This window comes from Triticum urartu, unplaced genomic scaffold, assembly GCF_003073215.2.
Source record: "Triticum urartu cultivar G1812 unplaced genomic scaffold, Tu2.1 TuUngrouped_contig_2379, whole genome shotgun sequence".
NCBI lineage: Eukaryota > Viridiplantae > Streptophyta > Magnoliopsida > Poales > Poaceae > Triticum > Triticum urartu.
This window is the reverse complement of record NW_024112855.1, coordinates 1,288-17,726: the sequence shown is the minus strand read 5'-3', so window position 1 is coordinate 17,726 and position 16,439 is coordinate 1,288. Positions and strand designations below refer to the sequence as shown.

Below are 16,439 nucleotides of genomic sequence, written 5' to 3'. Positions count from 1 at the left end.
ATGGCTTCTTCTAAGTTGAGAATGCCGAAATCTGGCAATGCCACCGGAGGAGGAGCAGCATCAACCCCTGTTAGAATAAAACGCTAATGCAAGATCATAAATGATACACCGAGGCACGATATTTGTTAATGAGGTTCACCGATATGGCTACATCTTCAAGGCATGACTACGTGCGCCCCTCCCCAAGATACCGCAACACCGGCCGTCCGGGCGCCGACACAAGCCATCGGCTCCCCCGCGTACCTGTTGCTATCAAGTCGTTATGGGTTACAACGTGTGGTGCCCCTCCGTATATAAGAGGCCTAGGATACAAGTGTCCGACTCCTACACAACTCGTACCTAACCACGCCAATTACAACTCCAAGTCCACGTAACCCCTTGCGTACATAATATTTCGACACAAATATAACAAACTCCACCTTGGCGAATATTCTCTACCACTTAGAAGTCGTCCATGCTCGAACCTCCATGTACTCCGGACTTGGGTTGTATCCTTTGTAACTTACTGAGAGCTACCCGACGGGCCAGACCTGCCGCCACCGTGAGACTCCACTGCTACTCTTGTAGCTCCACTCTCCATGGCTCCACCTGCAATAGTGCTCCCTTGCAACTTGTAAAGACGCGAAGCCGTCCTCTCTCCTATCATCACAGTCACCCCATCTTCCATGATTTTCATGGTCTTTGTATCCCGATCACAATGGAATTCCATACCACCATCATGAAGGACACCAAGCGAAATTAGATTCCTCCTTAGCCCTGGCACATGCCTGACTCCCCGAAGCATCCGCTCAACTCCGTCAAACATCTTGATTTTGATGTCACCTACTCCAGCAACACGATAACCTGTATCATCGCCCATATAGGCTAAACCAAACTCACCAGACTTGTACGAAGAGAACCACTCCTTGTTGGGCGTCGCATGAAAAGAGCAAGCTGAATCCAACACCCACGCTTCAGCTTTTGTTGACCGCATGTTTGATACTACGAGAACATCACTACTGCTGTCTGAGTCATCACCATGAGTAGCCGCATTAGCACTTGCCCCACCCTTCAGTTCTGGGCATTCCCTCTTTATATGTCCCCAGTCCTTGCACCTGTAGCACTGCACCTTTTTCTTCTTTTTCTTCTCCGCCTCTTGTCCCTTCCTAATCTGATAACCTTTAACTGCCAACCCCAAACCTTGAGTACCCTCCTCTGTAGCATTCTTTTGCTTCCTCAACTCATGCCCAAGCAACGCTGCAGTGACTTCCTCATTATTGACGGTTGTCTTTCCATGTGTCAATGTAATGACCAAATGCTCATAGGACGGTGGCAACGAAACAAGAAGAAGTAGTGCCTTATCCTCGTCCTCAATCTTCACATCCAGACGTGCTAGATCCGTGACCAACTGATTAAAGGCATTCACATGCTCCACAAGATCCGACCCCTCCCGCATCTTCAGCCCATAGAACTTTTGCTTCAAATACAGCTTATTGGTCGCTGACTTGGACATATAACGATTTGCCCACTTGTCCCAAATTCCCTTAGGAGTATCTTCGTCCATGACATGATACATGACCTGATCCGCAAGACAAAGCCGTATGGTAGCGGCCGCCTGCACTTGCATATCCTCCCACGCATCGTTGTCAATCTTGGCCGGCTTCGTCTCCTGCAAACCCTTCAAGATTCCCTGCTGCGCCAGAATATTCTTGACTCTTGTCTGCCATAGACCGAAGTTACCCGTGCCATCGAATTTCTCCAAATCAAACCTGGTGAATCCCGACGCCATGCCGAGCCGCGATCTAACCGACCTGTTGCCGCCGGTCTGACCGCCCTTGTTTTCTTCTGTGACTTCCTCACGAAAAAGATCACTGATCCCGTATTCCTCGTCTGAAGCCACGCCGCAGTCCGCGATCTATCAAGAAATCTAACTTAGCACCGTCCCTGTCCGCCCCTTCAGAAATTGCCGTGAAGCCTCTCGCCGTAACACAGACCGATATCTGCCTAGCCGAATCGCTCCACCTTTTGCCTGAACTTGCAGACTAACCTTTTGTTTGGTGCCTTCGCTGCCTCGGTCGCCAGCCTTTTATTACTGCTGCATCCACGTACGGCCTTGCCTATTCCTTCCCTGACACACGGGCCGAGTTCAACTCTGTCACGATTCGCCCGGCCTTTGCCAAACCAAATCTCCCACGGACTTATGCATGCACACGTCTTTTATTTTCTTTTTTCTAATCATAATAGCCAGCAGACTTGTCCCTGGACCAAAACATGCACGCACGTACACCTTCTTGTAAAAAAGGATCCGCTGCATGTTAATCCTCCGGACTCCTGCCTCTGCATGATTTTATTTTTCCTTGTGCGCTGCACCCCGCCCGATGAAGCCTGCTGCATTGACCTTCCTTTCCCTTGCGCGTCGCGCTGCTCTGAAACCGGTTGACACACGCCTCCTCTGAGGCTCCAGCGGCCGTCTCGCGTACAAACGCCGACAACTGAATTCTGACTTTCCTTCTCCCGTTCCATGCATCTCGGAAAAACCTCGCCGCCATATCCAACGAATAGCTTACGCCATCATCTCTGATCTTGGTTCTCGCCAGCAATCTGTACTGCCCCGTCGCGCGTACTCACCGACGCCAACCCTGCCGTAACAGTCGCCACCTCGCGCATCGTCCATGCACAAGCCGTGCCGTACCCTGGCCACCCGCGTCGCCGACACAATCCGTCCGCAGTGCCGCGCCGCCGCCCTTGTACAACACCGAGTGCATCGTCTCGATGCTCTCACACTCCGGTCTATCCGGCCGTCCCCCACGTCTGGTCGCCGGTCTGATCGCGAGCCGAATCCGTCGCCTCCGCAACGTCTTCAACAGCCACTACGCCGGTCCGATCGCCATGTCTAGCCGATCCTTACCGACTGTAGCCCATCGAACGGTCCAGGCCTCCTGCCCGAAGTGTCCGACACCACCGACCGCATCCGCGATCGCTGCCATGCTTCACCTTGCGCCAATCGGACGTTCCCTGGCACCCGTCGAGCATGATCCTCGTACCTCCGAATGATCTTCCGCACAGCCTTCTCGCAACCTTGCTCATAATACCACTTGTTAGAATAAAACACTAATGCAAGATCATAGACGACACACCGAGGCACGATATTTGTTAACGAGGTTCACCGATATGGCTACATCCCCGGGGCATGACTACGGGCGCTCCTCCTCAAGATACCGCAACACCGGCCGGCCGAGCGCCGACACAAGCCGTCGGCTCCCCCGCGTACCTGTTGCTATCAAGTCGTCATGGGTTACAATGTGTGGTGCCCCTCCGTATATAAAAGGCCTAGGATACAAGTGTCCGACTCCTACACAACTCGTACCTAACCACACCAATTACAACTCCAAGTCCACGTAACCCCTTGCGTACATAATATTCAACACAAATATAACACCCCCGGCAAGTTATCATCCATGCTGGCCCTCCGGACAAGGATTGTGATCAAGACTCCCTACTGCTGGAGGTTCCTCGCAACGCACGGCACCTGGAGGCAGAGCTTCTTCGCTGCTGGCCCCCACGCTCTCAGCTCAGCTCTGTGACCCTAACCGCAGCCTCGCCTTCGAGCTACCAATCCCAGCTCCGTTAGAGATCAGCTTAGGACCGGGCATGAGTTGTTGCTTTGTTTACCTTGGATCCCTGGATCATCGTCATCATCATACCGATCACCGATGCGCGTGCATCTGCCAACTCGGTGAAGTTTGTTTTGTTTTGTTTTGAATTCTCTTCAGCTGTTCGGCATGCCCTTTCTGAGCATGTGAACAACAAAAAATTACTGATAATCCTTGATGACAAGCGGGATGATGCCTTGAAGGAAAATGGGCAGTGTTGGAAGAGGTTTTGTGAACCTTTTGGGAGTGTCAAAGAGGGAAGTATGATGTTGGTCACCACTAGGTTTTCAAGGGTTGCCCATGGAGTGGCCACAACGGAGGCCTTTATATTAGAAGGTCTAAAGGATGAAGTCTTTGGAATTTCTTCAAGTTGTGCGTGTTTGGATCCGAGGATTCTAACAATGATCCCAAGTTAGAGCGCATTGGTAGAAGCATACTTCCTAAACTGAAACTGAAAGGTTCTGCTCTGGCCGCCAAAACTTTGGGCTGCATGTTAAGATTGGTCCCTCAAGCATCACATCGGAATTCTGTACTTGAGAGTGATCTGTGGAAGTTGAAACAAAAGGAGACTGAGATTTTGCCTGCTCTTTGGTTGAGTTACATGCATTTACCATTCTATTTGAAGCAATGCTTTGCATTCTGTGCGGTGTACCCCAAAGATTACACATTTTCTAAGCCAGAATTAGTTGAAATTTGGGTGGCAGAAGGCTTTGTGGAACCTCAAGGTGGTGTTCAAATTCAAGATATTGGCTGTCAGTATTTTGAAGACCTTGTAGCACGATCCTTCTTTCAAAAAGTTGGTAATAGATATATAATCCATGATTTGCTGCATGACATGGCACAAAAAGTTTCAGAGCATGATTGCTTCATCTTAAGAAATAAGTATGACTTTGATAAAGTTCCCCAGGATGTTCGTTATCTGTACATACTCCCTAGTAGTGACTTTGATGATTCCAACTTGTTGAGACTATGCAAGTACACGAAGCTGCGTACCCTAATTTGCATGAAGAATTTTGAGAAAGAAACATCTTGGGTAATGGACCACTGGTGTAGTAAACTTCTGCGTATGCGTGTGATTTCTTGTGCCTCCACAAATGAGTTACCAGGTAGCATTGGCAACTGGAAGCATCTTCGGTACCTTGAGATCTCCACAACTTGTCCTCTTAAGAGTTTTCCTACAACTTTATGTAGGCTATATAACTTGCAAATTATATATGCCAAAAGTTCTGAGCTGGAAAGTTTGCCCAACGACTTCAGTAAGTTGATCAGTTTACAGAGATTCGAATCAGATGAGTTATCATATTATGCTGGCGGGCACACGAATCTTAATTCAACCAGTGGGCTTGAACGGGGAATTAAGTTAATAAAGAATCTGAAACAATTTCGTGGACACTTGGAGATAGCTAATGTTGGCAACCTAAGTAAGGATCATGCAGCAGAAGCTGAACTGAAGAATATGATTTTTCTGGACGAGTTGAAACTGAAGATGCATTCGTTTGTAGGCTCCCCTCCCGAGTCTCGAATTATCTATGAAAAAGAAGTGCTTCAAGTTCTGCAACCTCGTATCAGTCTCAAGTCTTTCTTCCTCCAGAACTATGCCGGTGTCTCGCTCCCAAGCTGGTTTCAGCCACAGAATCTGCCAAACTTAAAATCACTTACTTTTGTAGGTTGTTCTGGACTCCAGAGCATATCTTCTCGGATGATCTCGCAGAGCATAGACTTAAATGAGATACCTGTTCTTGCTATTTTCCATTCTCTGACAGACGTAACCATTGATGGGTGTGCAAATATATCCGAAAAAGGGTTTCCCCCCGCTTTAGATTATAAAGCAACCAACATCCACAACCAAGCCATCGATACAAACGCACACCACACACACCCAAGACGAGATACAAGGATGCCGGGCACCGACACACACCCTCAACGACTACCACGCACCCACAGGATGCCCGATGAACCGGGAAGAAGTGTGACGGACCACGCCGGACCGAGGGCTCCAAGACGATGCCTCCAAGAAGGGGTACGACCACGGAATGTCGCCACCGTCCGATCCGAAGATCAAGCTTTCACCCGGAGCTAGAAGGAAGGAGAAGGAGCACCACGACGAAGCCTACAGGGAGGAACACGACGTCCGCGGACGCCATCATCGTCGGCCAGAGCGCGTACTAGGCAAGTGATGTACTCCGGTGCTTCAACTCTTCCGTCGCCTCCCCGGTCCGACAGCCACCCGCAGCTATGCCACCCGAGCGGCCATAGATGCCCGCCCGCATCCGAGCTGCGCAGTCCGTCCACGACCGCCGCGTCTCCCACCGCCAGGGCCGCCGCCCTGCCACCAGACCACCGCGAGAACTCCCAAAGGACACGACTTTGACCAGATCCACGCCCCCAACCGCCTCCTGGAGTCGCTGGCGGGCGCTGCCTCGAGACGAACCGCGACATGACGCTGCCTGGGGGAAGGGGGAGGTGGGGGAACGGCCAATGGCCAAAGACGCTCATCCCCCAACCAGCCTCCCCCCCGAAACCACCTGTTTCGCCCCCGAAGCCGAAGGTCCGGACCCGCCGGAGAGCAGCCACCGCCACCCGATGTCGAGGAAGACGGATGAGATGGCAGATCTGCCGCCGCCGCAGCCATGGGAGGCCATCAGGGAGGTCTTCCCGCGCCGAGCTCCGCCGTCCAGCCGCAAGGGCCCGACTGGACGGGGGCGCCCACCACCACCGCTGCCGCGCCGCCCCTCCACCAGAGAGCCGCGGCGAGAGGGGCCGCCCGCGACCCGGTCGCACATGACCCGCAGCGCCAGGGGAGGCTCGCTGGAGCTGCCGAGAAGCAACCGCCGCCTAAACCCGCCCGCCGGCCTGCACCACCACGCGCCTTGCCGCCCATCACGCAGCCGCCACGCCACCGTCGTCGGCCCCCGCCGGAGCGCCGCTGCGCCGCCGCGCCCGACAACCAGCGCCGCGTCCCGGCACGGGAGATCCGGCCCGCGCCGAGATCCCCGCGCGAGGAGATGAGGGGGACCCCGCCGCCGCCGGCGACGACCGGGCTTCGCCCGCTCGCGCCCCTCGGCGGCGGCGAGGGGGGGGGAGAGGAGGAGGGGAGGAGAGGCGGCGGCGCTAGGGTTTCCTCCCGGACGCTCGCGGGAGCGTCGCAGGAGGAGGGGAGGATAGTTTTTTTTTTTGTGCAAATATATCAAGCCTTGAACATTTTCTGCATCCAGATTATGTCCCAGCCATCAAGAAAATAAGAATTGAACATTGTGAGATGTTAGAATCAGTACCAACTGAAGAGTTTGGGGAATTTCATTTCCTTGAAGAGCTGGACGTACGTGTGCCATTGTCCAAACATCCGCCTCCAAAGATTGTTTTCGCCGTCCCTTAAGAAGCTACATCTGTGGGGTGTTGGTCTCTTTTGCGATATTGACTGCTGCTCGCTCACCGAATTTGATTTACAATGTGCATTTGTCACGTCCATCCGACTACAAATGTGGAGTCTTCCATGTCTGCGGCAATTGCGCATCAAGTGTAAATCTCTTACATCTATTGGAGTTGGAGGCAGCATTACAACTTTATCGTCCCTTAAGGTCCTATTAGTTCAGTGTTGTGAGAAATTGCCAACCCTTGGTGACTTCCTAACACATGAATATCTACCTGCTATCGAGAAAATTGACGTCGAATATTGTCCCGAGTTGTTGTCCCTGCCAGTTGAAAGGTTTGTGAGCTTTCCTTATCTGAAACATCTGGTTGTTATTGAGTGCCCAAGTATGAACTGGCAAAGGGGATTTGTGTTGCCATCACATCTCCAAACGCTCACCTTACATCGATGTGGGGATATCTCTCCATCTGTTCCTAGTTGTCTACAAAACCTCATATCACTCGTATCACTGAGCATTGGTGGATGCGAGGGTATAACATCCATTCAAGGTGACATTTGGTGCAATAATCTTTCATCACTGGAGGTATTGGTGATTCAGGATTGTCCAAACCTAGTTTCAGTTGGTGGAGCAAATGCAGTTGCAAAAATAAAGCAGGTGCTCATAATCCAGTGTCCGAACTTGAAGGAAGCGGAGCAGATCAATAGAAGACCCTAGCGAAGGTATTTATGCTAACACCTGTTTGTTGTCTCCTTCGCCGGAGATGGTCAGCTTGAGGCTGGGTTGTCGGATCTCCAGATCCGTCATCTACTCCCGACTGCGAGTTGGGGAAACATAGTTGCCGGTGAAAACCGAGCCGATGGCGGCGTGTTGCATCGTTACCTTGATGAAGGCATCGCCGTGTAACTTCTGTCGACCCACTGGTGCTGCTTCGGGGGAAACTTTAAGATCTGGTCATCCAGATCGGGCGATGGCGGTACTGCGGTGGTGTTACTCTCTTGGGAGCATCGTTTGTTGAGCAGCGCTGGCAGACAGAGGCAGGAGGTGGAGCAGCTAAGTCTTGCATGGAGCTTGGTGGAGATGTCAAGTCATGCCTGGTCGGCGGGTGCTACGCTGTGTCATGCCTGGTCGGCAGGTGCTACGCACGACAGATCTTCTAGAGTCTTCGTGTATGGATGAATGCGCGCAGGGCGGTGGTGCCGTTGGGCGCCGGGGTGGCGTCGACAGATGTCTGGACTGACAAGGATGATGCGGATCTCTATCCTGAAGATGGGTCAGTGGTCCGAGGATGATGGCGACTTCTGACTTCTAAAACATGTGCATGTGGTGCGCGCTTTAGGTCTGCTGCACCGGTTGTTGGTTCCGATACGTTATGTGGATGGATCTGGCGACGGCATAACTCTTCTATTCCTTTCATCTCTCTTTCTTCTCTCTCTTTCCTTTTCTTCTCCCTGGTTTCTGATACTGGGGAGTGCGAGGCACTTTCAACATTATCAGAGTTTTAGTTGTGAGTGTGGCTCGGATGCCCTTGCACAATAAGATCTATTCCTGTCCAGTAAATTGCGTCTAACAGTGAATAATGAATGCACAAAGATGGCTTTGTTCATGCATCGATATTAGCATGCATGCCCGAAGGCTGTGTATGTTTCTATACCCAATGGCTTCTCTAAAACTAATGCCTCAAACGTCATCTCATCGGCTTTTATGCTAGTTCAGGGATGCCAACAGAGTTCTGTATTACAATTGCTTTATCCGATACTGATTTAGGAGCAGAAATGCTGGCTACCTTTGGATGTGCGATGTATATTATCATTAGAATTGACTGTTCAGCCCCTTGCGCTGTTTTGTCTCAGCGCTATAATACCTAGTACAGTGATAGTAGTAGTATGATCATTTAAGTTACCCTCTTCACATACAAGTCATCTGAGACACATCCAATTAATCAGTCAAGTGGACTCACCCGTTGATGGTGCAGAATATAATTGTGCCAAAGTAGTCTTTTCAAATCCAGCCACAATTTCCAGACTTATTGGATACACTTTTGACACGTAAAGATACTAGAATTAATCTTGATCCATTACCAAGGTATGTTCAGGTACCTTTTCTTAATATGCATACTGTAATATATCTGAACAAGTTTTCTCTGCAAGCATCTTGTAAATGATTGGTTCTCACGATCTAACCAAAAAGCACAAACTTACCACATCCGATTCCGTTGAGCTATCACATAGATGAATCACGAGAGCCCTCGCATATCATATCGAATACGACTCTCGTCAATTTAGCTCAAGAAGAGTTTTGGTGATACTTACCGAGCATAGAGCGCTATTGCTATGGATCTCTATTCTGAGCAATCATGCTGACATATGTGTAGTCACTCCCCACAAAACGAAGCCAAACAGCCCTTGCATACACATAAAATCAACTCGAACCAAACGAGTGCAGGAATCTATCGCCCAGTTCTTGTTGGTACCTTTATTTCTAGTTTCTGCGAAGTGAGTTGTGGCTGTTGGAACTCACTAGCCAGACGGCCGTAAACATATTGCATTGATTCACAACTCCGAAGCCAAATACACTCTTTAGACAAACCTCGACGGCCAGCCCCATAGTTAATATTCGAATTGTAACATAAGAAGATGGACAGTGAGCGATCTTGCCAGGAAATTGCCTGCTCGCCATGTCAACGCCTGACGCTATTGGTTAAGTTCGATGTAGCTGAAGAGTCAGAGTGAAGAAGCACTAGGTTGATTGAGTCAGACACGAGCGCTGCCTGCTGCGGCTGCTCACGGTGCACCCCGTATCGATCAGTGACGACTACGTCACTACGCAACGCAACCGGGATAGAGTCCTTGACATCTTTACCGTTCTTTTACCGAGCTCGTGGCGAGCATCGATCTATGTTGACAGGATGACCTTTCTCCAAAGAGCACAGCCAGCTTGCTTTCCGCCTCCTACCGGACTTTGGTGGAAGAAAAGCGTTTTGCCACGACAGGACGGCTTCCATGTAGCGGCGGATGTAGTCAGATTCACTGACCACGCATGGTTGGGGTTCTTCGCCTTACCAAATGGCTGCAACCCTCATACTGCTCCTCGTTGCTGATGGATACCGGCTAGCATAGCTACGGACACAGCCTGATCGGCTGCGTGCTAGAACGCTTGTGCTCGGGTTTTGTGCCTGCAAGGGGCAGGCCCATTGCCTGCTCGAGAGAAGCTCGACGAGCCGCACGGAGGCTCGCTGAGTGATTCAGACGCGCTATGTCTCGGTGTCGGCAATGGACACGTACACTATGAGATGCGGCTGATATTCTCTCAGGAAGACGTGACTTCCGTCCACGGTCTGGAAAAGTCTGCACAACGGCGGCAATCATTGAGTAGGCACAACGAGCGAGAAATGGGCAAATAGAGCATGGATAGCACACGGATCGAGCGGCCGAGAGAAGAGGTGGCCTTCTTGCGTACTGACTTGCTGATGCGGCTTGAGAATTGACGTTAATATCAGGGTGCGACAAACAATATAAGACATTAATTGTAAGGAAAACAAGTGGGCACCTGGTATCATGGGCTAATGGATCCTAGACTTTAGTCTTAGAGTGTGTCTCTGCCATAGACTATTGGCACCAAAATTTGAGAATGAAGCCTCCATGCTCAACTGTAACTACGCTCAAGCCTGTGCTGCTTGGTTCCGATATGGCGGGGTCTAGACGCTAGCATGGGGTGTTAGAGGAGCATTCACTAAAGAGCATTGCTGACATCGAACACTTACTGATCGATTCAGCGAGAATACTGGAGGTCTCTCTCTGACAAATCGCCTTCTGCCTCTATTCCTCTGTTAGGGCACTTGGAACACTCTCACTGGAGTTTGGATCGTCTATTCTGACGATAGACTGGCCAGTCACCGTCTTGTGAGGCCTAGGTGAGCAGTTAGATAATACGCGATCATCATGCATTCAGGATAACTTCCTAGTCAGTGCTCCAAGTCTGTCTTGAAAACACCGACGAAAACGCAAGCTTTCTGGACGTCGACCAAGTCGTATTATACCATGGAGACGTACTGATTGCTGTACTTTGCCTACACTTATCTGTTCCTCACACTCTACTAGTTATTCAGTGAGCACGGTGAATTAAACTTCTATTATCTAGCTGGATGATCAGCGCGATGAGCGATCTTGTCCCAATGTACCACAGGTCACTATCGTCATTTGTCCTAAATTGAAGGTCGTCTTTTCTCTACTCCGTGATTAGCCATTATAGTGATGGATGTAGGTACCGTTAACGAGATACCATCTCCATTAGATGCACTACCGGCGTCGCTCCTCTGCTAATCCGTTCACGGGCACATCTGCGCTATGGTGGTTTATTGTCATACCCTAGATTGTGTTTACTCATTCCGCATTACGTAGATGATCGGAGACTTCGAGTTCACAGTTCTCTCACTCCACCTAGACATGTGGCTTGGAGTGGGTACATGTAGTATGCACGAGGACCAAATGGAGGTTTTATCTCTCTTTGAATAAGGTAGTTGAGTAAACCGCCGTCCATCTGCTAACATCCGCCACCGAGCAGGTGTCCAGAGCCGAGCGAGCTCAACGCTCGATCTGGCCATAGCTTGATTCCAGTCATCACAGCACAAGCACTGGGTGCGCACTGCTTGACTCATTGGCGCTGTTGGATTCAGTATGTGGAGTGTCGCGTCGCTATGCACTGTCTGTAATGGATGTGCTCGTCGCACCAGCAGTTCTAAGCGCTGGTTGCTATGTCTGGTCGCTGTAATGAGTGACGTCGGAGCGTACCGGTTAGGCTTTGACCAAGGCTAAGTCAACTGCAATGATCCACTGCGGCCGACAGGACAGATACGGACCCACTAGCCTAGTGCCCGCAGATTCCGTTACACAAGCCAAAGTCCGCGCATGTGTGGTGCGTGCTATGGGTCAGCTAGGCTGATTGGTACTCTCGGCTCACCGCGGGGCGGTTTCATAAGGCCACCAGATTAGATGATGTTCATTGGTGCGGTTATCATCAAGCATGTAGGTGTAGTGACGCCGTTGAATAATATAATAAAGATGGTTGTGGACTTCGAGCGGAGGTCAGGTGTTATCCTTCTATTTCAAAAAAGAAAAAGAAAATAGCAAGTGAGATGACATGTATCTTGATTCCAATAGAAAAAAAAAATGTCATTTGATGTATATAATAGGAATTTTTTTATCGAGTCCAGGCTAACTTTTTTTTCTTTTAAAATATGAAGAATTGGTTTCTATCTATCCTACATCGGAATAGAAATCCATTCCTACAAACAGAAGGGTTTCAAAGAAATTTTTCCAACAAAATTCATATCCTTTAGAATTCCTATAAAATTTCTCTAAACCAAAAAAAAAGCCTTACTATTAACTTGCTGATGTCTCCCTTCAAACTAAAAAAACATAACTACTTCCATAGCCATGATACCGTGCCCACTGTTTTACTTCCATAATGCTAATTGTGTCCACTGTTTTCGCGCAGGTGGAAAACTTTGGCCACCATGTTCATTCCTGCCATTGGGGTCATCAGTGCCATCAATGAGTGTGTCAATTTGTTAGAGTGGCTGAAATCTGCTCTGCACTCCCGATGGAGTGGCTCACACCAGGAAACTCTTCAAGGTCGTGTATTGCAATTGCAAAGTGACATACAACGTCTTAAGGACACTCTTCCTACATTCTATGACCTCATTGACCTCATTGAAGGAGCTGAGTGGAGAAGCCATGATCACCGTGTCGCTGAGCTCCTTCAGCGCCTCAAGGATGCAGTGACTGACGCCGAGGACCTTCTTCATGAGTTCAGATCATACGAGAAGAAGGCGCAAGTGGAGGGCAATTCAGGCTCATCTCCATTCATCGACTTCCTGGGTGTCGTCATCCAAGGGAGCTTCGACAAACTGAATGATGCCCAATTGAGGTTGAATCATCTTTCGCGTCAGCTGAAGAATATGGGGCTTTGTGGAGTTACACAACGTTTTGACAGAGTAGTCAGGCCGGAGACCACCTCTTTGCTAAATGAAACACAAATATTTGGCCGTGACAAGGAACTGGAGCGGGTACTGGGGTGTCTTATTGTACCTAGAAATTCAAAGCGCAGGAGAGAAACTTGTTCAGTCAGTGCATTAAGAAGCAACCATCTTGGTAATGGATCAAGAATATCTAGTCTTCGTGTTTTGCCAATAGCTGGAATTGGTGGTGTTGGAAAGACTACTTTGGCCCAACTTATCTGCAACCATCAACGGGTGAGGTCCCACTTTGACCTGATAATTTGGATTTGTGTCTCAGATGACTTTGATGTGAAGAGGTTAACTAAAGAGGTCATACAATCCTGTACTGGAAAGGAGGCAACGGCTGATAATTTGAATACTCTTCAAGAGATTCTCTCTAACTATGTGAACAATGAGAGGTTATTGATAGTCCTTGATGACGTGTGGGATGATGCCTTGAAGAAAAATGGGCAGTGTTGGAAGAGGTTTTGTGCACCTTTTAGAAGTGTCCAAGAGGGAAGTTTGATGTTGGTCACCACTAGATGTCCAAAGGTTACCGAGGGGATGTGCACAATGGAGCCTGTTATATTGGAAGGTCTAAATGAGGATGTGTTTTGGGATTTATTCAAGTACTTTGCGTTTGGATCTGAGGGTTCTAACAGTTATCCTGAGTTAGAGCGCATTGGTAAGGAAATACTTCCTAAATTGAAGGGTTCTCCTTTGGCTGCCAAAACCCTGGCACGCATGTTAAGAACATATCCTGAAGCATCACATTGGAATAATATACTTGAGAGTGAAGTGTGGGAACTGAAACAAGAAGTGCGTGAGATTTTACCCGCCCTTCGGTTGAGCTACATATATTTGCCATTTAATTTGAAGAAATGCTTCGCATTCTGTGCTGTGCACCCCAAACAATACAAATTTGAGAAGGGACGCTTAGCTGAAATTTGGGTAGCTGAAGGCTATGTGGAACCTGAAGGCCGTGTTCCAATTCAAGGCATTGGCTGCCAGTATTTTGAAGACCTTGTAGCACGGTCCTTCTTTCAGAAAGATCCTAGTGTTGGTGTTGCACACGGCAACTCAAGTACCCATATCAGGCCTACAACAGCTCAATTCATCCTAAAAAATAAGAGTGACTTTGATAAAATTCCCTGGAATGTTCGTCATGTTTACGTACACCCTAGTGGTGACTTAGACAATTCCGACTTGCTGAGACTATGTAAGTACATGAAGCTGCGTACCATAATTTGCGAGAAGATTTTGGGGGCACAAATAGGTTCTATAATGGGCCAGTGGTGTACTAAACTTCCACGTATACGTGTGATCTGTTTTGCCTCCGAGGATGAGTTGCTAGATGGTACTGGCAACTGGCAGCATCTTCAGTGGAGCAACGGCTGTTTCAAAAAATAAAGGAAGCAGAGCAGATCAATAGAAGAATCAGCCTAAGGTATTTGTGGTAACATTTGTTTCTAGTCCAGCTTTTACTTATCTGTTATTTGAAATTCCCTATATACTGGAAATAACTAACTCGTGTATTATGCAGTATCAATGGGACGTAAATCCTTATTACTAAAAGTATGTTGAACTTACTCATTGATTATACCTACATGTATTGTATGTCTTGTTTCTGCTTATTAGTTCCAATGCTTACTCTGTATAGAATCTTGATGTGTTTATATTTCTGTGAAGAAATTTGCGATGTTTACAGTAATTTCATATAGATGACATTTTGGAAAAACTTTGTACGTACAAGTACTGTTGCATTGCGTGTTCTAAGTCAAAACTCTCTTTTTTTAAATCTTTTGCCAAATTTGCTGACCATGTTTTCTTCTTCAGGTGATTGCTGCATCGCTTTGGAAGTTGGAAGCCCTGGGGACAACGAGACACCACCATGCCTTCATCTCGCCGTCTCCATCTATCAGTCCATAGCTGCATCTTCCTTTTAGCAGTCAATAATTCCATCTGTAATCCATATGTGTGCTGATAATTTATCAAAGTTCCCGGTTTGAACAATCCTAGTAACTTGTTGTAACCTGTAAAACGACGGAGAACCGCCGTGCATCTCTAAGACATGTTATATACGTATGCTTTTGTCTGTTTTGTTGCATCTTGACTTTAGAATATGTTAACTGTCTTTCATGAGCACTGCATGTGCTAGTTGATGATCTTTCCCCTCATACAGGTCTTGTTTTTAGACAATTTAGCTTCTGCTTGCGTTCTCTTTTCTTCTTTGGTTTTCTATTTGCCTCAGATGTATTATTTCAGAGTGTCAAAAAGTTGATTTGGGTCTAATGGCTGCACTCCAAACAGTCAGTCATGCTGCAGCTGTAGCTGCATCTGAAATTCTGAATTCATTTCTTGTATAGAAGTGTGTTGGCCTGGCACTAATACATCTGGACCTTCATCTTAATCGGTGTGGTGTGGTTGATCCAATGTCTACTCTGCAAATTCTGTTGCTCAGTTGCGTAGTAGGAGTAATTGGTTGCCTGTAACTTGTGTCAGAGAAGTGCAGCAGCTGCTTCAAGTTCAGAGATGTAGGATCGTCCAAGCTGATCGAGGCTTGGGTGCCCGCCGAGGAGCAACCCCGCATGCTGCGGCCGCCGAGCTCCTGACCCGAGACGCCGCGACCAGGGAGCCTGCCGGAGGGAAGCCTTTCCTTTGGTCGCCGGAGTTGGCTTTCCGAGCCCCTTTGTTCACGCCCATCTCCCCTCTGGCAGTGACAGTGCTTACGGGCACAACAACCTTCCTGCAAGGGGTCTATTGTGATCTAATTATGTTTCTAGGGCGTCTTTTGTAATTTTCAGGGACCCTTCCGTTAGTTCAGCTGATGACTAGTGGGCCTCATGTCCAACTTAATGGTCAACAAACAGTGTTGACCGTTTTATGCCATGTCAGTGCTTACAGGGAGGCCCTTTCTGTCAGAAATTGAATTAAGTCGCCACAGATCGATCATTAGTGTTTATTAAGAAAATTAGAAAGAAAACTAGTTGATTTTTAGGGCGCACAAGGAATGGCGTGGCAAATCCTTATGATGACTCAAAATGTGGTGGTTTTTACAATTCACTACACTTTGAGTGTGGGTGGAACTGCATGTTGTTGCAAATTCGTACTTTGTTGGAAATGGAGAAGGAACAGCCATTCAAAAAAGAGATAGGCTTCTTTTTTTTGCGAGAAAAATTCCGATCTATTCATTTTCAATCATGGCAGTACAACGAATACCAGAATTAATAAAAATTATATCTAGATCCGTAGACCACCTAGCGACTACTAGCACGGAAGCGAGCCGAAGGCGCGCCACCGTTATCGCCCCTCCATCGCTAGAGTTGGGCACAACTTGTTGTAGCAGACAGTCGGGAAGTCGTCGTGCTAAGGCCCCGTAGGACCAGCACATCAGAACAGCAACCGCCGCAGATGAAGAATAACGTAGATCAGAAAGATCCA

The 16,439-nt window shown here is 48.5% G+C and overlaps 1 protein-coding gene and 1 pseudogene across 1 annotated transcript; both read left to right on the top strand.

Annotated features, from left to right (window-relative positions):
• Positions 1–2,651: 2,651 nt before the first annotated feature.
• Positions 2,652–8,292, top strand: LOC125526943 (annotated as a pseudogene).
• A 4,223-nt stretch (positions 8,293–12,515) lies between these two features.
• Positions 12,516–14,434, top strand: LOC125526942 (disease resistance protein RGA2-like). Its single transcript, XM_048691538.1, has one exon. The coding sequence runs from the start codon at positions 12,516–12,518 to the stop codon at positions 14,406–14,408; it is 1,893 nt and encodes a 630-aa protein (XP_048547495.1). The 3' UTR covers positions 14,409–14,434.
• The last annotated feature ends 2,005 nt before the right edge of the window (positions 14,435–16,439 follow it).

What these genes read in the sequence shown, in the direction of transcription:
- LOC125526942 (XM_048691538.1), top strand. Translation starts at nt 12,516, where the DNA reads ATGTTCATTCCTGCCATTGGGGTCATCAGTGCCATCAATGAGTGTGTC.